The sequence below is a fragment of the Hippopotamus amphibius genome, chromosome 4, assembly GCF_030028045.1.
Source record: "Hippopotamus amphibius kiboko isolate mHipAmp2 chromosome 4, mHipAmp2.hap2, whole genome shotgun sequence".
Classification (NCBI taxonomy): Eukaryota; Metazoa; Chordata; class Mammalia; order Artiodactyla; family Hippopotamidae; genus Hippopotamus; species Hippopotamus amphibius.
This window is the reverse complement of record NC_080189.1, coordinates 89,501,482-89,529,163: the sequence shown is the minus strand read 5'-3', so window position 1 is coordinate 89,529,163 and position 27,682 is coordinate 89,501,482. Positions and strand designations below refer to the sequence as shown.

The 27,682-nt window shown below is 34.7% G+C and overlaps 1 protein-coding gene across 5 annotated transcripts in view; it reads right to left on the bottom strand.

Moving 5' to 3' along the window:
* Positions 1–27,682, bottom strand: part of PHTF2 (putative homeodomain transcription factor 2) — a 113,780-nt gene that overhangs the window by 82,122 nt on the left and 3,976 nt on the right. For 4 of the 5 annotated variants that reach the window (XM_057732960.1, XM_057732963.1, XM_057732962.1 and 1 more), the window contains exon 2: positions 5,489–5,568. The exons of the other annotated variant lie outside the window; for it this stretch is intronic. In XM_057732960.1, coding sequence (XP_057588943.1) covers positions 5,489–5,533 — 45 coding nt within the window. In that variant the 5' untranslated portion in view covers positions 5,534–5,568. The remainder of the gene's footprint in view (positions 1–5,488; positions 5,569–27,682) is intronic. 5 annotated transcript variants of the gene reach the window in all.

Here is a 27,682-nt window from a genome sequence, read left to right as displayed (position 1 = left end):
AACCACATATCATCAGAAAGCATTTCTTGGTTATCATTTAGCATGCCTTCAGCTGCAAGGAAATAAAACCAAACTTCAAGTGACTGAAAAAATAAGGGGATTTATTATTTCATAAAATAAGAAGTCCCAAAGTAAGACACTTTCAGAGTTAATCAATTCCATGGCTCAAAAAGTCCTGAAAAACTCAGGTTCTTTCCATCTTTCAGCTCTGCCAGACTTGGCCTGTTGTCAAGCTCCCTTCTCGAGAGCAAGTTCACTACAACAGCTTCCGGAAGCAGCTTCACCCACTAATGTCCAGAGACAGAAAACAGATCCTCTATCTCATTTCATTCATTTACCAATGTTTAATTAATATATCTAAGGCATCTAAAAAATGCCTGGCACATAATAAATGTTATATACCTTTGGCTACTATTATTGTTGGTTCTCTTTTTAAGAGATGGAAGACTTTTCCCGGAAGCTTTCATTTCTCATTAGCCAGAAATGGAATACGTGCCTCTTTCTAAGCCAGTCACTGGCAAGAGAAATAGAATTCCATGACTGGCTTAGACTGATCAGGATTCATGCCCTCTGAGACTACATACTTGCTCCCTGGCCTTAAGGCTCTGTAATGAACTCCCTAACAAGGCAGAGGTTCTTTCAACATAGAAAAAGGTTGGGAATAGTTTTGGTAAGAAACCCACTGTATTCCAGTCCTCCACACATCCTTTCTTCTCAAGGAGCTAAAGAGTGCAGAGGCACCTCTGGGCACGTTTCCACAGCAAGGAAAGTTTCCTGTGGTAGGAAGAAATAAGCCAACTCAAGGAAAGCAGGGAAGGAAAAAGAAGCAGAAAGACACCTCTGATGGAGCTCTTGTCTTAGAATTCACTCAACCCTGAGATACACACCACCACTTTTCATGGTTTAGCTTGAAAGCCAAAAAATGTCCCTTGTTTTGCTAAAGATAGTCTGAGTTGGATTTGTCTTACTTGCAAATGAATCCTGACTGATACAGGAAGGAAAATCTTAATGGTAAGTTAACAGCACAGGTTTTTGTAATTGAAAGCTGAGACATAATACTTCTCAACCACCTGTGTGACCTTGGGCAAGTTACTGCTCTGAAATGCCCTACAAATGTACTTAGTACATACACATACACACACACACAACTGAACTTTACTAAAATGGTAGAGAATTTAAAGTTCCCAACTATTAATACTTGACAGCAGTTATCAATCAAGTTTATGATACTCAGGCTAGTTTCTCATTTAAATTACTAAATATATTCCATTGTTGGCCCATATAAGCTATTAAACGTATTCATTCAAGTTTTCTTGCTGGCTATCGACTCCATAAAGGCAATAACCAAGATCTATATCGTATAGTTCTTCCTCAGTTCTATAAGCTAAGTTTGCTATTTTAGTACTTCCATACAGTGTTGCTGGTGCTTCCCTACTCTTTAAAATCTGGGGTTGAATCTGGGCTACCCAGCTCTTACATATTCACCTCCTAAAAACATAACCTCATTCTCTCATAATATAATGTACATATTTACAATAGAACCCTATGAGTCATTTTTTTAAAGGAATACGTAGTGTGTCAATTATCTTTGAATCCATGTAACTTCAGGCCCCTATTTAGGATGCCTTCCAAAAGATAAATAATCCCCTCTCCTCAGGAACAAGAAAGTAGAAATGCGAAAGGAAAGCACTGTATTATCAAAAACGTTCAATAGCCCAATATTATCCAAAAACTGTTCTGGTTTCTCCAATTACCATTCCTGACATATAAATTAGTCTTTCTAATTAACAACTGAAAATCACTTTGTTTCAACAGGAACTTTCAAATTCGTGACTATAGATGGCTACAGTAGTACAAAATGAAGTTTAAAATTAGATATTAATGAACTTTCAAAATCTCAAAATAAACTGTGTGGACAAAATTATTAAAAGGTACCTGATATTTAATTAGATCTTCAACACAAATTTTAATACTTTAAAATAATTTATTTTTACTTATTTTTCTCCTGGAAATTTCACATCTGATATTAGAGCTCATGTTCATAGCAGTCCATAAATCAAGTAATGGTCTTTGAGGGTAACTAGTGTTCAGCACTCAAAAATATGAAAACGTCACCATTTTCCAGCGGGAAAGCTGACTCTAAAGTGAGTTACAATCAAACAAAAAATATTCAAGAAAATGAAGTTGAAATTTCTTGGTTTTTACTTACAGTGATACCTCCTAGTATAAAGTGGATACTACTGAATGATAGTCACAAAATTAAAAAATGTTAAAACTTTTAAAATCACCTAACCTAGGACTTCATCTGGGGTTTGAAACATGTGGAATTTTGTCTGTTCATTACATATACTTTTCTGGAAAAAAGAACCTGGAAATTTGGAACTTTCATCACAATTTCAAAGAGATGCATGACTGAAAAGAAGTCGTGAACCATTATTTAGTTAATGCAGAGAAGTGAGACTCAAAGAAATAAAATTATTTGCCCATGGTCAAATAATCAGCTTCAGTACTCAATATCAGTGTCAGTACTCAAGCTTTCTTTTTCAATGAAACATAAACACCTCTGAAAGGACTTTTTTTTTAAAAAGCATATATTTAAGAGGAAAACAAATCTATGTGACAAAAGAGCAGTGAAAATAACTCTCAGGCTGATGATAAAAGGAAATACCAAGATGGCAGATGAGAGGCATGACTTGAGAACAATCCACCCAAGAATGGAGCAGGACAGAGAGTTCTAGGAGGGTCATTCCCAAAAGAGAAAAAGAGAAATTGGTAGACTACCTGAATGTGACTAACTACAACAGAAGTTTTTCAGTTCTGTCAGAGACTTTTCAAGAACTAGAAAAACCAAGCAAAAAATAAAAACTGTTGCACAGACAGGAAATATTATCACAGGATATTACATGATGCAGCTGTAAACATTGTATATACAAACATAAGCCCTGAATACTGATTTAACCAAAATTTTCAGTCACTGGGAAAATGGGAGAGGGAGGTTGGAAAGAAATCATAAAAAAGCTAAATTCTTATCATACAGTCAAAAATGAACAAAAAATATCTATAATGAAATAATCAAGGGACGTCCCTGGTGGCACAGTGGTTGTGAATCCACCTGCCAACGCAGGGGACATGGGTTCAAGCGCTGGTCCAGGAAGATCCCACATGCCGCAGAGCAACTAAGCCCATGCGCCACAACTACTGAGCCTGTGCTCTAGAGCTGTGAGCCACAACTACTGAAGCCCGTGTTCTGCAACTGCAGAAGCCCATGCACCTAGAGCCTGTGCTCTGCAACAAGAGAAGCGATTGCAATGAAGCCCATGTGCCGCAACTGAGAGTAGCCCCCACTCACCGCAACTAAAAGAAAGCCCGCACACAGCAAAAAAGACCCAACACAGCCAATAAAATAAATTAATTAATTAACTAATTAAAAAAACAAAAAAACCTAAACAGTGTCATTCAACAGGGCATTATTCCATTTTTAGCAGGGCAATTCTTTTTGGTATGAGGCTATCTTAGAGCACAGGTATGCAAACTAAGGGCTGTGGGCCAAATCTAACCCATTGCTTGTTTCTGTAAATTAAATTTTATTGCGACACAGTCATGCCATTCATTTCATTCATTTACATATTGTCTATGGCTGTTTTTGTACTATAACAGCAAAGTTGAGTAGTTTCCACAGTGACCTATGGCCCTCAAAGCCTAAAACACTTACTATTAGATCCTTTATAGAAAAAGTCGGCCAACGCTAATTTAGAATACAGCATAATATTTAGTATCTAATTCCTACCCACAAATGTCAGTATTCCCCAAAAAGTAATTATAAAAACCAAAACTTCACACCCTATATTTGCAACCCACCCTCCCCAACTCCCTACCAGGGGTGAAGAATATTAGAACTTTGGTTTGAGAAACACTGAACCATAAGGAATTTAAAAAGACTGCCTCTGGGGAGAACTCAGAAGTTGGGTAAGGATAGGAAATGGTACTAATAGGGGCTATTTTTTTTTCCAGTAAGTTTTGAAATAATAAATAACCTTTCAAAGTAATCACATGTATTCTTCAAGAAAATTAAATTTAAAAGTAAAAAAAAAACAATAGAGCAAATCAAATCTGGTTAATGGTTCTGGTGACTCTCTAACCGAATATGTGATTACATTTGCTAGATATAATTCGTTATATCTGTTAGGGTTGCTCTGGAGAATTTTTTGGTTGCACATATCCAAAGCTGCTACATAGATGACCCTCAGAGAAGAAAGGTGTTACGGTGCTACCTGAATGTGGGTATAATATTTCAAACTCTCCAATCTCAAAAGAGGTAAATTAATCTAATACATTCTACAAATGATCTCCAGTGAAGTTCGAAATGTTTAAACATAAAAAGTTCAACAGATAAAATATGTAATAATTACTGACTCTCATAAGTAGAAATTAAGAGAAAAGCCTTCAAAGATCTATGTAGAAAAAAAAATTAGTTTTCTTGAATTCATCTTTCTTAAAAAGTTGAATGGAAATTTAAAAGTAAAGATGACACTAATATAGAAACATAAAACACTGAATAGTATGATCAACATCAATGATTCCAATTCATTACTTTATATGAAAAATGTGATACTGTATATCTGTGGTATGTTCTACCCAGAAAAGAAATAACACATCCAAAGACAGACTGTATTCTTAGGTTTGTCTAATCTTTAAAGTGTGCTAATTACCACTTATTTACAATTCAACTAAATTTTAAAATTGTCTGATTTTCCCATACATAGCAAAAACTTTAAATATATAATTATCCTTTGTTAATAGAGACCTAATGAATACGGCATCAAAAATGTTTTAAAATGTGAAAACAAACATAATTCACTACTTAAGCTAAAAATCTAAGATACCACATACACAACAATAATTTTAAAGACAACACTATTCAGTAAACAGCTTACTGTATCTTCCAAGAAAGCATCAGAACTTGTACTTTATAAAGAAAATGTTACATTGGTAAAGCTTATTTTGAAACTTACAGGACACAGCTAGTTAAGTAGTTATGACAACTATTCCTAAAACATCAAAATAAACATTTTAATATTTCAGTTTGGAAAATACAGTCTCCAAAGGTTTATTTTACCGAAAAGATTCAGCTGTTGAATTGTAACTTACAAGACATAGATTAAAACTAGTTTCCCTTGTTGTAAAATAGTTATAAAATTATAACAGCTCTGTTAACCTAGCTTTCTTCAAAAGAAATTAATGCAAGAAAAAATTTAATGCTTTCAGAAAATGCTAACTGTATTCATAATCCTGGAAATTTGTTTTATATTTTAACTGAAAATAATTAATCTAGCTACTTTGATAACGTGGAGTAAAAAGTAGAGAAAAAATATTTTTAAGCATCATCTTTCTTATTTTAGGTAATATTTGACATAAATCTATCATATAAAAAAGCATGTTTTTAGAATAAAAACATTTCAAAGGCTAAAAGCTTTGATTATCAACTTACCTTCTTTTGATACCACACTATAGCATCTGTGACTTTGGACGCCATTTATTCCACTGAAATCACACATTCGTCATTTTAGGCTGTGCAAGAGAGAAAAACATACAAAGGACTTGACTTCCACCTTCTAAAAGGAGACTAAACAACATGAATACATAGCAGTCTGGTTACTTGCAGAGCAAGGGGTGTATGACTATACTTATATTACACCCTTCCTCATTACTATTTTAGCAACAGGTGCTCCTAAGTAAACAAAAATCAGCTGCCATAAGAAAAGCATCATTCTACATGAATATAACACTTAAATTTTCTTACAAAACAGTTCAATTGTTTTTTAAAAAAATAAGTCTTTTAAATAAATTTCAGAGATTTCCAGGTTATACTGGAAATTTTTCATTTAAAAATTCACATATGATAGGAATCAATTCATTCGCTCAGTAACAGATCAGTTTTGCTTTAGCTTCTATTTAGGAATTAGCATCAATTACTGTTGCTAAAGGATGGCTTGATAAAGATGCCAAAATTTATAATCATATTTAATTTTCCCTCATACTCAATAAACACAAAGTTGAACTAAAATCAAATAGCTGGAGAAACCTAATTAATGTATGTTAAACAGTAAGCTAATATTAGAGTTAATTACACAGGAATAACTAATATTAAGGACTTCTCAGATATCACAGTTTGCTAATGTTTAGAAATTTACCACAGATGACTTCATAAGCATCTTTCTGGATACTAAACTTAATGGTTCCTTACCCTTAGAGAAAATTATTTCCAGACCGATTCCAGTTACCTCTGGAATACTTTTCTAGTCTTAATACTACACCAGCATGGAGGGCACCTCTGGCAGGTGTTAAGGATGAGCCTACACAGGTTCCAACGCAGATACTGGCCCCAGAACTCATTACAAATTAGGATCATCCAAGGCCAAACAGGATCTCAAGAAAATTCTGAGAGCAGGGCACCCTGCTGAGCTAATCCTAACACCTGCAGATCTGCAACTGTAGAGATGCTAACACTACAGAGTTGCCCAGAGTAAACAAAATACCAGAGGTTTTATACTCCATTCTTGGGAGCATATAAGGATTCAAATATAATGACAATTATTAGCAGCAAGTTCAAATATTCAGATCAACTTCTAAAATTTAAGGCAGAATTTACTTACTGCCTGTATTTTTTTTTCAATTTTTATTTAACTATAGTTGATTTACAATGTTTGACTGCCAATATTTTGGACAGTGTTAGAGACCAGATTATTTATCACCTTTCCTAAGATACAGGTTGCTTCTTTAACTGATCAAATTCAAGTAAACCATATTTTGAAAACCTCATAAATTCCCTGGCATCATGGAAAGAGGAGGAGTACACAGTCAAAAGATGAGGATTCAAATGGCGCCACTAATATGTAATAATGAAGAGGGCACTTCACCTCTATGATCTAGTTTCTTTCACTTATAAAATAGGACTAACTGTACCTATCTATCCCTTATAGGGTTTTGTGACTAATAAATAAGACTATACATAAAATGCTTACCAAAGTCTAGTGCATATATATGCTCAATTATAATTATTTTATTATTAATTTTATATTTAAAAATTTCCCAATTCAGGAACCAGGAAGTATTTATATTTCCTTTTTTAAATATGGCAAACAGTTTAGAGAAGGAAAATGTGAAATCAATTTTTGTTGACATTTAATATAAAAATAGCTACCTGATTATCCTAAGATTGCAACGTCAATTCTCAACTACATACACATGGATTATTTAGAGATTTCAAAGTTCACCTCCTCTAAAGTTTCTCAGTCAGATGTGGCCATGTTTATTTCTCTTACCAGGGTTTTGGTGGGGAAACTTGTCCTCACTGACTTAAAATCTCCCATTTTTTTTTTTGTTTTTGTTTTTCTGTCCTGGAGGCCTCTGGGAGCAGTTCATTAACTTTAACCATATTTTGTCCTAGTGGTTTTCCCTTGATTCTGTCAGCAGACTATTCACTACAACATTACACCTTCATTAAAATTGTCTGTCAAGACTATTGTGTATGTTTTCCAAATTAGTTATAACTCTCCTTCTCCCCTACTCCTGTCCCCACCTTGCCAAATGCAAACTAAAAAAAAAATGCTACAAAAAGTATGATAATATCAATTTTTCACTTTACTGTCCTTTAATCTTACCCAATCTTTACTGACAAAAATTCCAGATTATCTACCAAAATAAAGATCCTCTTTCCTAATCCCCCAGGGGTGTAAATAATATGCATTTCATATACAATATGTGAAAGGATTTTTTATTCACCCAATCTATTAAATATATGAGATAATTAACATATTTGGGGAATGTTTAAATGGTCACATATAAATAGTTTTTTGTTTTTGTTTTTTTAAAGAAAAAGCTTCAATGGAAGCGAGGAAAACAGTACCTGGTTCAAATAAAATGATCTGAAAGATAATTTTTTATATACTTTGTTTACACCAAGCCACACTTAGAAATAAATTTCAAAAATCAAGTATAACAATACACTAGATATATAAATGTTCTAAGTATTTTAATTATATTCATTTGGATCTACAGTAATAAAATGTCAATAAATTTTCTTTAAAAAAAGAAACACAACCTTTCTTCAGGTAATGGTAAGTTTTGCTCTACAAACTCATTTAACAGTTTTTCCATTGTGTCAACAACCTTTCAGTGACACCGAGTGGCTCATATCTATTTTTAAAACAGGTTTTACAGCATGCTCAGATACATTTCTGAATCACACATCTGACAAAGCGCAAAGACACATGAGTATAAACAAGAAATAATAAATCAACAAATGATTTAATGAATAATAAAGTTTATTTCTAAAGCTTTTCCAACTTCTTTGATTGTGACAGTCCAGGAGTACAGGTTTATAGTCTCTTTTATCATGATAGTTCATGTTAACTTTTTACTCTAAAATTAACTTAGAGATAAAAGTAGACTATTAAGCTTATTGAGTACCTTAAACAGAGGATCTTAACCTTTTTTTGATCAAATGATCTGACGAAAAGATGGTATTAAGATATAAAAAATCCAATTGTGAAAACACAGAGCTAACCATAGGCATAATATTTAAATACTGCCATAGACAGTTACTCTGAGCTAATTTTCTCCTTGACGCTGCTTTAGTCATCATACCTTGTCAGAACATCTGAAATTACTCTTTACTATGTCAAGGTCTACAGAAAATGATTTATAATGCCAAAGACTAGGATAAAGGGAAAAGATGACTACGAAGAGAGCATATGTTAAGTCTGCTTTTATAGAATCTCACTAGCAAATAACCATTCCCTACGTTAGAAAAAAAAAATCAGTCTATGGAATACTACATGTTACAATGTACTTTTCTCAGTATTTTAAAACAAATTTCTCTGATCCAGCATGACTCTCATTACTCTCAGAAAATAATTTATGCCCACCTTTGACATTTCACTTGTGCTATAATTCCCATTCCTTTTCCCCACTCATCCATCCTTCTAGATCAGTTCAAATTCTACTTCCTCTAAGATGAAGCTAGCTTTCTATAAGTGTTCATTTGGACTAAAAACTGTTGAAGCTTGATGTCTCTTCCAGCACTGATATGTACTAATAAATCTGGTATTTAAATTAAAATGCAAAGCAGTATAGCCACATATGTCATTCAATCATATGCAAATACTCTTAAGGAAAAAAAAAAAGGCATCTTTCTTTCTTTGTGTCTCACTAAGTACCCAACACATTATAATATGCAGAAGGAGAAGGAGAGTAGAGAAAAACCAGTAACTAATCATCAGGAGAACTGGGTTCTAGATCCAAGTTCTGACACTATGAGCTACTGCTTTTGAATTAGTTACTGAGTTCTCTGGACCTCAGTTTCTCACCAGTGTCATTTAGTCAAATATTTTACAACTCAATAAAGGTTAAACAGAAATTCAAATAATGTACAGGAGTTCCTCTAAATTCCTTTACTAACACACCCCAAAATATTAATATTAAATCAGTGATACATATTTGGAATCTCATTAAGCTATTCAACAACCTTGTGTCACTCCCCACTGCACTCAGAATTGCATTTAGACCCTCTACAATCTCACACTAACCTACTTAGCCAACATTATTGCTCACCATCTTCTCACACATTTGTTTCAATCATACCACACTTCCTACACTTTTCTACCTCTGTGCCAAAATTAACGTCTCTTTCCAAAACAAGGAAGATTTCAAGGCCTTCTAAATTCCACTTTCTCTACAAGTTTCTCCCAAATTCCTCCATTAAATACTTCTCATCCTGTTCTGTATTCCCATTACATTTAATATATTCTGTTTTGTATAGACTTTTGTATACTTTTCTGTATGTGCCCCACCACTGTCCATAAGTTCTTTGAGAACAGTCCAATGTCTTTATTACCTCTGAACTCTCCTATAACTTTTTGTATATATTAAACACAAATGTTTACAAACCAAATTGAACAGCTACCAATCAAACTGTTGGTACCATCACAGATGAATGAATTAAAGGGCCTCTCAACTGGAAAAAAAAAAAGCACAAGGTGAGAGTTGTCAGTTGTTTTATTTAGGGCAAAATCAGGACCACAGCCTGGAAGACAGCCTTTCATATAGCTCTGAGGAACTGCTCCGGGGTAGGGGGAGACGCCAGGTCAGTATATATGTGATTTTAGTGCAATCAATCATACATTCTGGCAGAAGGTTGCTGCTAGCCACAAGAAGACTGCTGCTAGTCATGAGGAACAGATGTCTCCACTAATGACTTTAGTGCTTTTCCAGATATGAGAATACACAAGAAACTGGGCTCATAAAATCCTGTGAAAATAACTATCTGAAGGCCTGTACTGCCAGTTTTCCGAGAGCACAGAGTGTCTCATTCCTGATCTCCACCCTGAACTCCTTTCAGGGTGTGTTTAAGGTCAGCGACCGCAGTGGCTAACAACTTCATTCTTGTAGTGCCAGATGGAGAGTGACAGTTTTTAGTTGGCAGACCAGAATTTAAAATTCTTCCTGTCAAACTCATGCACTACCCCAACATGAATATAAACACAGAAACATACTTTTTCCTAATACTAAAAGGTACAAAAATATCATGAAGTATAATTAACATGGCTGGTTTATTTACTGACATGTCACTCAACCAACCAATACATAACTATCTGCAAACCTATAAAGTACAACAAAAAGGAACAAAAGTCAAACCTGTCAAGTCTAGTTGACCCCTATTCCTAAATGCTAAAGTTAAATATAACTCAGTTGCCTCCTCCAAGGCTAAAATAAGCAATTTTTAGACTTCAGAAACTAGGAACAAAGCTGTTCTGTCCTTAAAAAGGTAACAAACACTAAGTTCAAATCAAATTTTTTCATACTGATATTGAAACTAGGAAACAAGTGAAATTCTGATAGAAGGAGCATGGTGTGGACAGAAGAAAACCTTCTACTAGTTTCAGGGCTGCTATTTCCTAATCATGTGACCTATAAATTCTTATAATTTTTTGAAAACTTACAAAATTCTTCTGGAACAGGATTTTATTTCATGGAAACACTGTGAAGAATAAAATACCACAAACTGTATGTTTAAAGTTGTTTTCAATCTTAGGATAAAAAAATCAAATGCAAAATGAGGTCTAAGAGGTATACACTTTTTATTATACCAGTTTACAAAAGGAATATTTGTAATTTTTATTTTCCTTCATGGGACCAGCACACAGTCTGTGTATTTTGGGCTAGAGGATAACACCTAACCTAAGAAGAAAAATTACAGCCAAATAACTTCTCTTTAAATCTGTATTTACAAAAACATGTTGTACTATTGTGAAATCTAAGAGAATCCCTAGAGTTATAATCTTAATACCCACAAAACCCTCTGCAGAACTTCCTGATGTGTGCAACCAACACACCCTGTACGTCCTTTAAAGCAGGTCTTTAAATTTCACGGTTTCTTAACTTTAGCATGTATTCACAAAATCTCTACTAATAGCATTCCTTTGGGCTGTCTTTAAAACTACTTAAAAGGTCCTTCAAATACTTAATTGATAGTGTATAGCCTAAGTGATTTTTGTTTTGACTGTTCTGCCATTTGGAAAAATCAATAATGAAATACGATCTAAATGGTTTAACTTCCTCATTTACTCATAAGAACTGTTTCACCTCAATCACTCAGACTCCATTCAAATATGGGTATGTTATTAGAGGCCTCTAGTAAAAACATTAACTAAATCAGTGTTCCAGGTACTCTATAACAAAATAATACATGAAATGATAATCAAATTTAAGGATTTAATAGATCTTCAAAATGAATTTATTTAGAGATTAAAATTGCTAACTATACCTCATGAAAAATACCATGAATAAAATTTGAAAAACACTACTTTAGAGCTGTTTCAGCTGGTATCTGATCATTTAATAAAAATATTTACTGAACTCTTACTAATACTGCACTGTTGTAGGCACTAAGCACACCACAGTGAAGAAGAAACAAGGTCCCTGCCATGACGAAACTTACAAAGAGAGAAGACAGAAAATGAACAGCAAACAATATAATTTTGTGTTGAGGTGGTGCTATGAAGTAAATAAACAGGGAGATATAGTTGGGATTGAGTGGGGTACTTTTGGAAAAGATGGCCAAAAAAGTCCCCTCTGAGATGACATGTGAATTGAGATCTGAAGGATGAGAACAGCCAGCTAGGCTAAGAATTGAGGGAGGACATTCTGAGCAGAGGGAACAGTAAACACAAAGACCTTGAGGTGAGAAATAAGCTTAGAATTTTTAGGAGCAGAAAGGAAGCCAGTGTGACACAAGTATAATAGAAACAGATGACAATGGTTCAAGATGAAATATGAAAGGGGAGTAGGAGTAAATAATTTTATTATAAAGATAGGAAGTCACTGAAGTGATTCCAGCAAAGTGGTGATTATCTAACTTGCAAAGACCACTCTGACAGCTGTGAAGAGAAAGGACTGGACTGAAGAGCTCAGAGTGAAACAGCAAGGCTAGTTAAGACAGTCTTAGTCCCACACAGATGACAGTATACTGGGCTCAGGTGCAAGTAGTAGAGATGGCAATAAGTGGGCAGTTGTAAATTTTATTTATGGGTAAAATCAGTAAGATCTAGGAATGGACTAGGATGGGGCACGTTGGGGATGGGATTAGGGAGAAGAATCTAGGTTTTTGGTTTGAACCATTGTTCTGAGATGGATGTACACTTTAAAAAGTGTATGAACAACACTGTAAAGCAACTATACGCCAAGAAAAATTAAAAAAAAAAGGTTTATAAGAGTAATACAAACAGTTTTTAGACCTGTTAAGGTGACAATACCTACTAGACCTAAGAATAAAAATGTCAAACAAGTAGTTAGATACTTGAGTCTGAGCTCAAGATAAAGATGATGGATGGAGATATGAGTAGAAGCCATGAACACAGAGTCAATATTCAAAATCAGATGTGGGTTACACAGGTATATGCAATTGTCAAAACTGAACAAAAGTATACTTAGACCTGTGCTTTTCAGAGATGACTTCAATAAAATCACGTGACTGACATATCAACTAAGAAGAGTATAATTAGAGAAGAAAAGGGTTCAGCGTCAAGTCGACTACTATTCAAAGAAGTGAAACAAGAGAGGCCAAGAACAAAAAATGAGTAGAAAGAAAGCAGGTGATTGTGATGTCACAGAATCCAAGAGAGAAGGGTCTTTTACAAAGGAGTAGGCTGCTAAGAAATCACTGAATTAAACCAAACAGAGGTTAGAATAAACTTGGGAGGAGCAATTTAAATGGCGTGGAGAAGATAGAAGTCAAAGTGAAATGAGAAGAAATGGTTGATAAAGAAGAGATCAACTGTAAAAAAAAAAAAAAAAAAAAAATCACCAGAGATCGGTAATTGACTCCCATTATTCCATCATCCTTTTCCTTTTGCAAATACTTTGCTGGACACATTGTTGCCCAAAATAAAGACCTTTTCTAAGCCAAGTGTGGCTGTTGAGTGTGTTCTGATCCAGACACAGAGGTGTTAGGTGGAACTTCCAAGTTAGGCCCCTTAAAAGAATCTCACTCCATTGGAGAAAGCCCTTTATTCTTTCCTCCCTTTCCATTTCCCGCTCTCTGGAATAACGGCCAAAGCTCCAGCAGCCACCATGGACGGTGACCTTGAGACCAGAAGCCAGGTGTACTCATAGACAGAAAAGAACCTAAGTTGCCTGGTGAAGCCACCATACAAGTTCTGGACTACCTACCTCCATGCTTCTTGTACCCAAGAATATAATTTCTTATAGTTTTAGCCACTGTTATTAGCAGTCAAATCAAATCTGATACTGCTGAATATAACACTTTTGATACAAACTTTTACCATCAAAACTTTGTAAACATTGTTCGACTGTCTTTTGGAATTGTATGTAATCGAGAAGTTTGCAGTCAGCTAGATCCCCCGCACCCCCCCCCCCCCATATAAGTCAGGTTTTCTTTTTGGCCAGGATGCCAAAATAATTCTCTGCTTATTTTTGAAGTTACTAACTACTAGAGTGTAGTCATTTTTCATCATTTCATAAATTTTTTTCCTGGTGTTTAGAGCCTTTCAACCTGCAAATGTAATTTTTGTGTGGTATTTCTGAAATCTTTTGCTGTTCCATTTATTGGAGTCTCTATTCCAGGGATACAAGCTTTGCTTAGGTAGGACAGTCTTACTATCTTTTCATGGTCATTTCTTTCCTTTATTTTCTTTTCGTAGTGTATCTGTAGAGTTGCCATGACATTTTTTTTTTAATCTCGATCATCTTTAATACGGGGAGTGCTACACTGAGCTCCTACTTATTCTGATATCCAATCGGTTCTCCTTGACAACTTCAACATCCTTACCTTAACTAGGACAATTTTTATTTCTGTGCACACATGTGCATGCACACAAACTTCAGTTTGAGAGCTAGCTACTGCTTCTAATCTATTTTTCTATAACCCATCAGTGCAGGAAATAAAGAAAGAAAGAGCTAAGTTTGGACTGAGTACAGCTACTGCTGAAACATCATTAAGTGTCCTATACCAGGATCCATCCCCCCAGTCAAAGGGCTATCCTGCCTTCATGGGCTTTGGCTCTTGTTCTTAACCAGAGCACATTTCAAAATGTCAATGCTCCCTAACTGTGTGAGCCTCAGCATTAGTATCTGGGGTTTTCTCAAGGATTTTTTGTTGACTTTTTGCTCCCTACTCATCTTTCAAATCTGCCTCCTTGGAGAGTGTTAGTGAGAATACTTCCTGTTTTGCAGGCCTCATTTTTCCTTAGTCTGGCTTCTGGGATATGGGGCTGGAATTATAAACCTTGACAGATAAACCCAGTATCTTCTCATTCTTTCCTGGCCTCCACTTTTTGAAGTATTTGGCATAAGGCTGTACATACCCCCTTTTCATCCTCTTCTTTTCCATTTTTTTGCTTTCTCCTCCCCCACCCACTTTGTCCTGTTTTCATTTGGCTTTTAGTGAAGGAAAATTCTGTGATTCTACTTCATTTTTACTCATAAATCCCTAAATTTATTTTTTTAACACTTATTTTTTAAGTACTAATGACACTGACTCAACTGAAAAGCAAAATTTAAATATTCTAAAAGAGGATTCTAAACTAATAACAGCTGCAATTTTACTTCCGTTATTTCTAACAGAGGGAAGTAAAGAGAAGACACGCAGTTTCAATTCTTTCTATAAATTCAAGATACTAAACAGAAAATACAGGACCAAGCTTAAGCTCTTCTGTTAACCTGTTAAAACTATCTCCAGGGAAAACAAAGCTAAAATGCATTCTTCCTCCTCAAATCTACTATTCTTTTACTATCTACTCAATTTGGTATTTAAGCAAGGAATCCTAGAATCTTTGTCTCCTTCCCTTTCCCACCACCACCAATTCTATACCTGGCACACAGGAACAATTCAATAAATATGAAGGAACAAACTGTAGTCTGTCACACTGCCAAAACATCTCTCATATTACCCCTCCCTGACCCCACTACCACAGACCTGGTGCAAGACCCTATCATCTATTACCTGGACTGCTCTAACAGTCTTTTTATTATTTCTTTGCTTTCATCATTTACCCATCTAAAATACTGACCTCTTCATGTTTCTTCCCTTCTTAAAAATCTCTAATGATTTCATATTACCTAAGAGTTTAATCAACATACTATACAAAAGACCCTTCTTTTACAACCTGATCATAGATTCATTGCTTTTATAATCAGTAGCATCCATCATCTCTACCTACTTCTACACATGACCTCTAACCTACCCACTCCAATCTGCCATCCATATACATAGCCTACAGTCAAGCCATGTGGGTTACCAAATATATTTTCATGCTTGCCTTCTAGTCCTGGTGATAATTCCTCTGTCTAAAATGACTTTCTCCTTGTTCTGACCTACTTGACAAGTTACTTTGGATTCTTCTAGGGCCAGATCATCACAGGAAATTAAATTGTGAGAACATATAAGCAATGATATGCATGTGACTTAAAGAGTGATTTAAATATTTCAAACTATCAGGAAAAAAAATGGGAGACTAAACACAGGCATCTAACAACTTCACTCCCTTACAGTAAGTAACTGAAACTGCAGCAAAAGCATACACATGTAAGGAATGAGCTTGGAATTATTTCTAAGAAGGCAGATGGAGGGTTAATGGTGAAGTAGAAATAAAAACCAAATTGTCTTCTGGGTTTTCTTCTCCCCTGGTTATAGAGGCCAATTTAAAATTAGGGCATATGGCTTTAAATACACCAGATAACTTCTTATGGGACAATTGAACTGTTCTTGGAAACTGAGTCATTTTTAAAATGATGAACATATGGTTGATCATCAAATCTCACTATTTCATGTAATACCATTATTAATATGTCCAGATCATCAATTCAAGGTTAATAAAAATGAAGTTTGGGAGTTTTGCTCCATATTACTATTAACTATCAAGCCAACTGTCCTAAACTGTCTGGAAATTCAGGAATGCAACACAATTTAATAGCCACTACACTTATAACATTCTTCTAATCTGAGGGAATTTTCTATAAATCAGGAAACCAACATTTCAACTTCTAGCCCATTCAAATCCATACCACAGAAGAAAGTACCTTCTAAACATACTACAGCTACTATTTAACCAGAATCATGAGATCAACTACACATAGCGTATTCTTTTCACTGCTGCCTAATCTCTTCAACTGTACAATACAAGGCCATTTTATATAAGGAACTTGAGAACCAGTGGATTTTGGTATCCCTGGTGGGGGGTCCTGGAATCAATCCCTGCAAGTACTATGTAACTATTCCGTTTCTCTTCTCCCCTTCACAGCAAAATTTTGCTATCTCCTCCAACTTCTCCACTTCCTCTCTTCAATCCAACTCCACTGAAAGTTCTCTTTAAGGACACCAATGAATTCAGGTTGCTAAATCCAATGGTCAGGTCTCAGTTGATCATCTTACCAGCAGTATGTGACACAGGTGATTATGCTCCCTCCTCTTGGGACACTATTCACTTAGCTTGTAGGAAACCACCTCTTTGGTTTGCTCCTAACTTTCTGACTACTCCTCAGTTTCTTTGCTGCCTCCTGTCTTCTCCCTGAGCTCACTCCTTGACATCTTCTGTCTTCACTCAGCCCCTTGGTGATCACTTCAAAATATCTTGGTTTAAATACCATTCGTATATAATGACTACTATATACAGAGATTACATCTCTAGTATAACCTGTCCCCTAAATCTACTAGATTAGAAAAAGTCAAACAAGTTTTCTTACTTGAGAACTTCCCAGAGCCTACTATGTTGCTGTGCATCATATATATACAAGAGGAAACCATGTACACATTATTTCTTACATTTATTTAGACCAGAACCCTTTCCTCATGATGCATCTCATGAGCCATTTAATTAACTAAGCCATTAAATACAACATACTCAGACATCTTTTAAGTAGTTCCAACTCCTCACAGCACAAATTAATTATATGAAAATGGGCAAACTCTTCTTCTGATTGAAGAGAGGTAATAGCTGAGTCTGAGACTTTTTCAAGACAGTTCACTCCACTAGAAGACAGCTTGCCTCAAAAATTTCCCTGTTCAGAGAAAAACTGGTGTCTCTCTTAAGTTCCATTCACCTGTATTAGTTACATACTCTAAATGAGCACAGAATAAATTTACCACATCTTCTGCCTTCAAATAAAATAATATAGTAAGTAGATGCTGTGGTTAACCTTTTCTTTTCCCAGATTAAATATTCCTAGCTCCTTCAACTGCTCTTCACATAACATGCTTTTCAAACCTCTCACTATCCAGGTCATCTGCCTTACTAGATAAGATCTAAATTTCTGGAATCTACTTGGCCAACAAAACAACCTATTCGTCTGAAGAATGCAAAACACTGGGGACTTATAACTTCTACTAATAGGGACGTGATCACTTGGTCATGCAGCCTAAGAATATGTTCACTTTTTTAAATTTTTAGCAGCCATCACACTAGTTAACTCAATAGCCCTTTCTAAAAATAAAGGTGTGTTACACACATCACACACATAGATCCTCACACATATACTATGCACTTAGCTATATCTACTAAGAGGGCCTAGACGCAATGATTCCTCAGTGGCAATAAGCACATCTAACAATCAAATCTCTAAATGCTATTCTACAGTAAAGAATCAATGCTCCTTACAGAAAAGTCTGATTCCAGGGCTGACATAGAGACAGTACAAGGTGATCCTGGAACATCCTGTTGGGTCAGAAATTAAAGTGCTCAAAAAATAATAGGGACAGTATCAAAAGAATACAATAAGAATCAATGAGTCTATACTTATATGAATGAATGAATGAATGAATAAGAGAAAAAAGCTGTCTTTGTAGCAGAAAGCCTGCTAATAAACACAGAAGAAATCAGTGAACTGGAAAACAAAAATCACCATTTGGCAACCATCTTTTTTTCCCCAATTTTAGTGAGATATAATTGACATAACATTGCATAAGTTTAAGTTATACAACATACGATTTGATACATGTATATAGAGCAAAATAAGTTAACAACCAACACCTCACACAATTACATAGTTTTTTCCCTTTGATGAGAACTTTTAAGCTACCATCTTGATAACTGATTTGTACAATAATCATCAACAGATATTAAAGCCAATGGGTAAGTCTGAGAGTAACAGGATATTTACATAATCAAAGCATCTCTCCACAAGGTACTTATTAGTTACTAAGAGTAAAATAATAACTTATCCTTGGAGACACCTGGCAGATATCATCTTAACTAAATGATCAAAGTTACCACCTTCAGTAGTAGGAGAAAATGCAGCATTTGCTTCTTACTATAATGTACTGGAAAGAACACAACATTATGTCTGTGATATTCCTGCCAAAAGTATATAACCCAACTCTAATCTTGAGAAAAAAATCAACTAAACTAAAATTGAAGGACATTCAACAAAATAACTTGCCTCAACACTAAAAAATGTCAATATTATGAAATATAAACATAAGCTCTTGAACTGTTTCAGCTTAAAGTAAATTAGAGACATGACAACTAAAGGCAGGATGTAATCCTGGATTTCTCTTGCCATAACGGACAATATGGTGACAACTGGTGAAATGTGAATAATATCTGAAGATTAGATAACAGTATTGTGTCAAAGTTAGTTTCCTGATTTTTGATCATCATACTGTGTTTATGTAGGAGAATGACCTTGCTTTTAGGAAATAAAACTGAGGTTCATAGAGTTAAAGGAGTATCAAGACTCAAATGAGTCAGGAAAAAAGTAATGTATATCTGTATATATAGATAAAAATAAGGATAAAGCAAATGTAATAAAATGTTTAATATTTGGTTAATCTCTGAAGGATATACAGGAATTCTTTATACTATTCTTGTAACTTTTCTTTAAAGTCTGAAATTATGTCAACATAAAAAAAGAAAATAACTATAATAAGGTTTAATTCAGTTTCAAAACACCTCCTTTCTCATGTTAATTTTGTACACACACACTATCAACTTAATACATATAAAGCCTTCCTTTTATAATTGAGTTTATTTTCTCATTTAGTGTGTTTGCAGTGAAAGCAAAGTACAGGGTAAGCACAAGAAAACTGACTATGTTTTGATTTTACATAATTCACCTCCATCAAAAGAAAAAGACCATTTCAGTTGCCTATGATCAATAAGCAGACACGTTTTTAGACATATTCTTCTAACATCTTAAGTCCATTTCCTCTACAGAGATTTTTAACAGCCTTTAATACCTATTATTTACAAAGTTAAGTTACACTGACTGCTCAAACTATAAAAGGTATTTTTGGATCATAGCAGTATTTTTAGTCTTTGTTGCAAATATTTTCCAATGATGATAAAATCTGAATTATTACACCTTTAGAGAAATATCAATACATACTTTTCATTAATTTGCCCTAGTAATAATATAGCCATGTTTTTCACTCTTACTTTTTTTTGTCAATGAGAACTGAGTTTTAAAAAGAAAAAAATGCAATTAGTTGCTTTCCTTTTAATTCACCATACATTCCTACATGTGTTTCAGGTGCAACAGGGATGTTGAGGAAACTTAACATAAACACACTTAACTAGTCAAAACACAATGGTATACTTCGATTCTTGCTATCCAAAGCTAATACATTCTAAAATCATGGGCTTTAATTAAAACAATACTAAAAATGGTACTTTATGTATTTTACACTTAAAGTATTACTTTAAAACTTAATATAGAGGGGCTTCCACTTTAGCCATGATGGCATATCAGGGACCAGATTAATCCTCCCACCTTTTTTTTCCCCTTGGGCTGCACCATGGGGCTTGCAGGATCTTAGTTCTCCAACCAGGTATCAAACCCAGCAGCCCCCCACAGTGGAAGCACAGAGCCCTAATCAGTGGACCACCAGGGAATTCCCCCTCCCACCTTTAAAACTAAAAAAAAAAAAAAAAAAAAAGGACAAAATATGTGAAACATTTTCAGACACTGGACAACAGCCTGTGCAAAACAGTAATCTCTGAAAAAGGAAACAAAAAAGTGAGCCCTATGATTTCCTAAGAGTACTGCCTGTATAGTTTTCAGGTCACAGTGCTAGGAGAAAAGCAGAGCCTGACAGTCTCCCCAAGCTGAGAGGACAGATTTGAGCGTTCAATAACACCAAAGCAACTAAAGTTCTCAAAGCAAAGTACCAGAGAGGAGAGAACATCACAAAAAGAGCTCTGGAGCTTTGCAGAGGATTCCCTCTGAGTCTTCAGCTGAGTATTATTGATCAGCACACTTATGAAGAAAAACTACCTAAAGCCAGGAATAGAACTACCAGAAAGGAGAAGGCATAACAATTACCAAAGTTCACATAGGGATGGTAAGAGTTCACAGAGTGGAAAAATCCTGTAATAATGGGCAATAGCTAGAATATTGAGAAGGGTGGTTGGTGCCCCAGTAATAAAGCTAAATTAGCCTTGTACTAGAGGATGCTAAGGACTTATCTAACAAAGCTTTAAAAGCACACCTTGAAGAACTGTTTCTAAGTAACTTAACTGTGTCCCAAAACAAAACTCAAAATATTTAAAAGAATACGAAGAAAAGACAGCTCCAAACAACAAAATTCACAATGTCTGGCATCCAAAAAAAATTAGCAGGCATGCAAAGAAAAAGGAAAATACGATCCATAATGAGGAGAAAAATCAGTTACAAGAAACAGACCTAGAAATAACAAAAGTGATATGATTAAAACAGCTCTTCTATACAAAATATTGTGGGTGTATGTATACATTATGTGTGTGCATATACATTATGTGTGTGTGTATAACACGCACACACACACACAAATGGCAAGAAATCCATGTGCATGACTGGAAGACTTAATATTATTAAAACATACATATCTAAAGCAATCTACAGATTCAATGCAATCTCTTATCAAAATTCCAATTTTTTGAAGAAATGGAAAAATTCATCCTGAAATTCACATGGAATCTTGAGGGATCCCAGGCAGCCAAAGTAATTCTGTAAAAGAACAATTGGAGGAGTCCCACTTTCCGATTTCAAAACATATTACAAAGCTATGGTAATCAAAACAGTGTAGTACTGGCATAAAGACAGCCAAATAGACCAATGGAACAGAACAGAGTTCAGAAATAAACCCTTGCATATATGGTCAAATGATCTTTGACAAGAAGGCTAAGGCCACTCAATGGGGAAAGGAGAGCCTCTTCAACAATCTGTGTGTGGAAAAATGGATACCCACATGCAAAAGAATGAAGGTGAACCCTTCCACCACATACAAAAATTAACTCAAAGTGGATTAAAAACCTAAAAGTAAAACCTAAAACTATACAACTCATATGAGAAAACTTAGGATTAAACTTCACGACATTGTGCTTGGCACTGATTTATTTGGTTGTGACAACCTGAAGAACAATAAAAGTAAAAATACACAAATGGGACTAAATCAAACTTAAAAACTCTTGTGCATCAAAGGATACAATCAATAGAGTGACAAGGTAACCTATGGAATGGGAGAAAATATTTGCAAACTATATATGATAAGGGGTTAATATCCAGAATACATAAAGAACTACAACTTAACAACAAAATATCAAATACCTCAATTTAAAAATGGGCAAATGGGACTTCCCTGGTGGCACAGTGGTGAAGAATCCACCTACCAATGCAGGGGACACAGGTTCCAGCCCTGGTCCAGGATGTTTCCACATGCCACGCAGCAACTAAGCCCATGCGCCACAACTACTGAGCTTGTGCTCTAGAACCCATGAGCCATAACTACTGAGCCTGTGTGCTGCAACTACAGAAGCCCAAGAGCCTAGAGCCTCTGTTCTGCAACAAGAGAAGCCACCACAATGAGAAGCTGGAGCACCACAATGAAGAGTAGCCCCCAACCTCGCCACTACTAGAGAAAAAGCCCATGCACAGTAATGGAGACCCAACACAGCCAAATAAATAAATTCAACAAATCTTTAAAAAAATAAAAATAAATAAATTAAAAAAAATAAAAATGGGCAAATGACTTGAATAGATATTTCTCCAAAGATGATATACAAATGGCCAGCAAGCATATGAAAAGATGCTCAACATCACTAATAATTAGGGAAATGCAAATTAAAACCATAATGAGATATCACTTTATACCCCTTATGATGGCTACTATCAACAAAACAGAAAATAACAAGTGTTGACAATGATGTGAAAAAATTGGAACCCTTGTGCACTGTTAATGCAATGATGAAGTGGCGCAATAACTACAGAAAATAGGATGGAAGTTTCTCAAAAAATTGAAAACAGAACTATCATATGATCCAGAAATCTCACTTCTGGGTATATATCCAAAAGAAGTGAAAGCATGGTCTTAAAGACATATTTGCATACCCATGTTCACAGCATCACTATTCACAATAGCAAAGATATTAAAGTAACCCACTTGTCCACCAATGGTTGAATGAATAAAAAAAAATTATACAATAGACTATTATTCAGCCTTGAAGGAAATCCTGCCACATGCCACAACATGGATGAATCTTGAGGACATTACACTAAGTGAAATAAGCCAGTCACAAGAAGGCCAATGCTGTATTATTCCATTTATTTGAGATAACTAGCATAACTGAATTCACAGAGACAGAAAACAGAAGAATGGTTGCCTGCAAATGGGGGAAGGATTAAGAGCAGTTGTTGTTTAATGCATACAGAGTTTCGGATTTGCAAGATGAAGAAGTTCTGGAGAGCTGTTTCACAACAGTGTTAATGTAATTAATACTACTGAATTATATACTTAAAAATTATTAAGATGGTAAATTTTATGTATTTTTTTACAATTTTTAAAAAACTCAGCTAGTACAGACTCCATATATACAGCTGCCCCTTGTACAACAGTTTGAACTATGCAGTTCCACTTATACACATATTTTTAAAAATAAAAACATACTGCAGTACTACATGATCTGTGACTGGTTGAATGTGCAGATGCAAAACCATGGATATGGAGGGCCAACTATAAAATTACACACAGATTTTTGACTGTGTGAATGGTCAGCATCCCTAACCCCCACATCATTCAAGGGTCAACTGTATTCAAGAAAGGAGAAGAAAGCCTGAACATGTAAAGGAGAAATGTGTAAGATATAGACAAGATTCAAATCAAACTTCTAGAAATGAAAAATAAAATGTCTAATAAGAAAAATATACTGGATGAGATAACAGCATATCAGAAACTGAAAAGAAAAAAAGGTTAATAATCTTGAGAACAGACCAAGAGACATTATCCAAGTTGAAAGAAGGAGTGAAAAAAATATTTTAAAAAAATAAACAGAGCATCAGTTAGCTGTGGGACAATATCAAGTGGCATAATATATGTGTAACTGGAGAACCAGAATGAGAGGAGAGAGTGAAGAAACATAGAAAACCTATTTGAATAATGGACAAACTTTTTCCACATTTGATGAAAAATGATAAATTTACAAATCAAGAAACTCAACAAACCCCAAGCATAAGAAACATAAAACACCTAGGCACATCATAATGAAGTGCTTAAAACCAAAGAGATCACCTTAAAATCAGCCAGAGAGGGGAAAAAAAACACTTTCAGCATAAAGAAACAAGGATAACAGATGTCATATTGGGAAAATGCAGTGAGAAGACAGTGATGCAGTATCATTAAAGTCCTGAAAGAAAAAAAAGTGTCAACCTAAAATTCTATACCCAGCAAAAATATGTTTCAAAAATAAAGTCAAAAAATATTTTTTCAGACACACAAAAGCTGAAAAAACTTCATCAGTAGTACAGCATTACAATAAATACTAAAGGAAGTCCTTCAGGAAGAAGGAGAATGATACCAGATGGAAAAAGAATTCCAAAGGAATGAAGAGCGTTGAAAATGGTAAATACGTGGGTAAATTTAAGAGCATTTTTTCTAAAAAAAAAAGAAGAAAGGGTAAATCCCTTTAAAAGAAAATTGACCATTTAAAGCTAAAAAGTAGAAATACATTGTGGAATTCATAACATGTGTAAAACCAAAATGTATGACAACAGCACAAAGATTGAGAAGGGAAAATGGAAATATACTGTTATAAGGTTCTTATATGATATGAGAAGTGGTGTTTTACTCAAAGTAGATGTGATAAACTAAAGATGTACACAGCCATTACAAACAAGCAGTAAAAAAAAAGAGCTATAGATAATTAATACTCCAATAAAGGAGATAGACATAAAAAATAAAGGAGATAGTCAAATAATACAAAAGAAGGCAAAGAACAAAAAGGAACAAAGAACAGATTGGATGAATAAAGAAACACACAGCAAGATGGTACATTTAAACCCAATAAAATCAATAATCACATTAAATGTAAACAGTCTACGTTAAAAGGCAGAGATTTACCAGAAATCCACTTTAAATACAAATACACAAGTAGGTTAAAAAGTTAAAAAACACACTAACGCTAACCAAAAGAAAGCCGAAGTGGCAATACTGACAAAGTAGACTTCAGAGAAAAGCATATTACCAGAGGGCCATTTCACAATGATAAAGAGATCCAATTCATCAAAAGACAACAATCCTAAATATGTATGCGTCTAGTAACAGAACCTCAAAATCTATGAAGCCAAACTGATCAAAATGCAAGGAGAAATTGGCAAGTCCACAATTATGTCAGAGATTTCAACACCCTTCTCTCAAAAACTGAGAGAACAAGCAGATATAAAATATGGAAGGATAGAGAAGACTTGAAAAATTCCATCGCTCAACTTGATCTGACATTTATAGAACATTCCACCCAACATTCTTTTCAAGTGCACATGAATCATTTACCAAGAGAGACTATATTTTGGGCCATAAAACAAGTCTCAATAAATTTAAAATGATTCAAATCACATAATCTATGTTCTCTGACCACAGTGAAATTAAATCAGAAATCAACAACTGAAAATCCCCAAATATTGGGAAACTTCTGTACGTACCTTTAAATAACCAACAGAGTCAACAAAGAAATCACAAAGAAAATCAGCAAGGGTTTTTGAATTGAACAAAAATGAAAACACAACATATCAACATTTGTAAGATGCATCCAAAGCACTATTTAGAGGTGAATTTTATAGCATTAAACATTTATATTAGAAGGCAATAAATTAATGAATTAAGTTTACGTTTTAAGATTCTGGCAAATCGGGCTTCCTAGGTGGCGCAGTGGTTAAGAATCCGCCTTCCAATGCAGAGCACATGGGTTCGATCCCTGCTCCAGGAAGATCCCACATGCCACGGAGCAACTAAGCCCGTGTGCCAAAAAAAAAAAAAAAAAAAAGATTCTAGCAAATCAAGAGCAAATAAAATGCAAAGTAAATAGCAAAATGGAAATAAAGAATAGAAATTATTGAAATTGAGATCACAAAATCAATAAAGAAAACCAAAACCCAGTTCTCTGAGACTATCAATAAAACAGATAAACTTCTAGCCAGACTGAACAGGAAAAAAATGAGAAAATACACAAATTAAGTCATAAATGAGAAAGTGGACATTGCTACAGATCTTAAAAAGATAATAAAGGAATATTATGAACAATTTTATGCCCATGAATTTAACAACTTACAATTAAATTGACAAATTCCTTGAAAGATACAATCGCTGCTCACTCAAAAAGAAATAAAAAGCCCTTTGTCTACTAAAGAAATTGAATTTATAGTTAAAATCTTTCCCATAAAGAAAACTCCAGGCATAAATTTGCAGGTTATTTAATACTGTCTTAAGTTTAAGATACATGGAGAGATCAAGTATTTATTAACTATCATATGCAGGCACTGTGTATATGTTTGATACGGTTATGTTAGTATTTCAGCATAATCATTCTGGAAGGAAGCTGTGTACAGAATTGGTTAGTATGAGGCTAAATTAAAAGTAAAGAGACCTGGGACTTCTCTGGTCCAGTGGTTAAGACTCTGTGTTTCCGCTGCAGGGGCCCTGGGTTCGATTCCTTCGTGCCAAGCAGTCAGAAAAAAAAAGTAAAGCAACCGGTGACAATAATGAAATGATGAGGGCATTATTGAGTCAGTGGTAATGAGCATTTGAGAAAATAAGTCCCTTTCCCTATATACTTAATTCACAGTACAGGAGACCCAATCTCAGTGATCTTTTTATTGTCATTTAGCATAGCAAAATCCTACTTATTTGCTCTATCTGGTTTAATGAATCTGATCTCCTTGCTTCAGAAAAAAAATTGAGAATGTGAAGCTCTCTCCCTTTTTTTTGTTGTATGTGGCTGCAATGATTCAATTCTTTATTCAACTCTGCCTGTTACCTATATAACGTCCACTGCCTCTTTTCAAGGTTTTCTTTGTTTGCTTGCCATTTTCTGCCTTTACACTATTTGAGAATTCTATTTTTTAAAAAGTACACCTAAAAAAAAAAAAAGTACACCTGTTCCACTTAGTTGAACAACTGCAGCAACCTTTTTTTTTTTTTGAGCAAATCTTATAAGCCAGGCAATGTATCAAGTGCTTCACATACATTAGCTCATTTAATTTTCAAAATGTTGCAAAGCAGGTATCTCCATTTTATGATTAAAACTGAACCTCAAAAAGATTACATAATGAGCCCAAAGTTAGACAACAGGTGGACTGCAAAATTGAAACTTGAACCTAGGTTTGCAGAGCACCAAAACTTGTGCCACATAACTTTCATAAGCTTTTTGCTACCTGTAGGAGACCACTGTACTGAATGTTTGACTAAGGTGCTTTCATTCATGCAACAAATATGTATGCCTACTACATGTCTTCAAAATTTCTGTAGATACAGTTTTAACAGTCCCTTTCCCTACTATTTCTGAAACTGGAAAGCTGCATACAGTGCACTTTTTCCCCTTTACTTCCTCTCATTAAATGTCAAATTTAATCATGTTATGATTATTATCAGGTTGTGGTTCAGCCACAGCCATTTCCTGCCCCAGTTCCTGTTCAAAATGAAGTCCAGCATATTTTCTTTCCTAGCCCACTAAAATTACCTGTTCTAGGAAGCAATTTTTTTCTCATCTGAAAACTCACCTCTATTATTTTGTGTCATTTTAGCAATTTATATGAAGCTAACAAGCTGGACTAAAAATGCAGCTCTCCTGAAAGTCATTTAATATTTTCAACTCAGTCATATGATTCTGGTTATCAGGTGATCCACATTCATAAATCCAATGTGAGT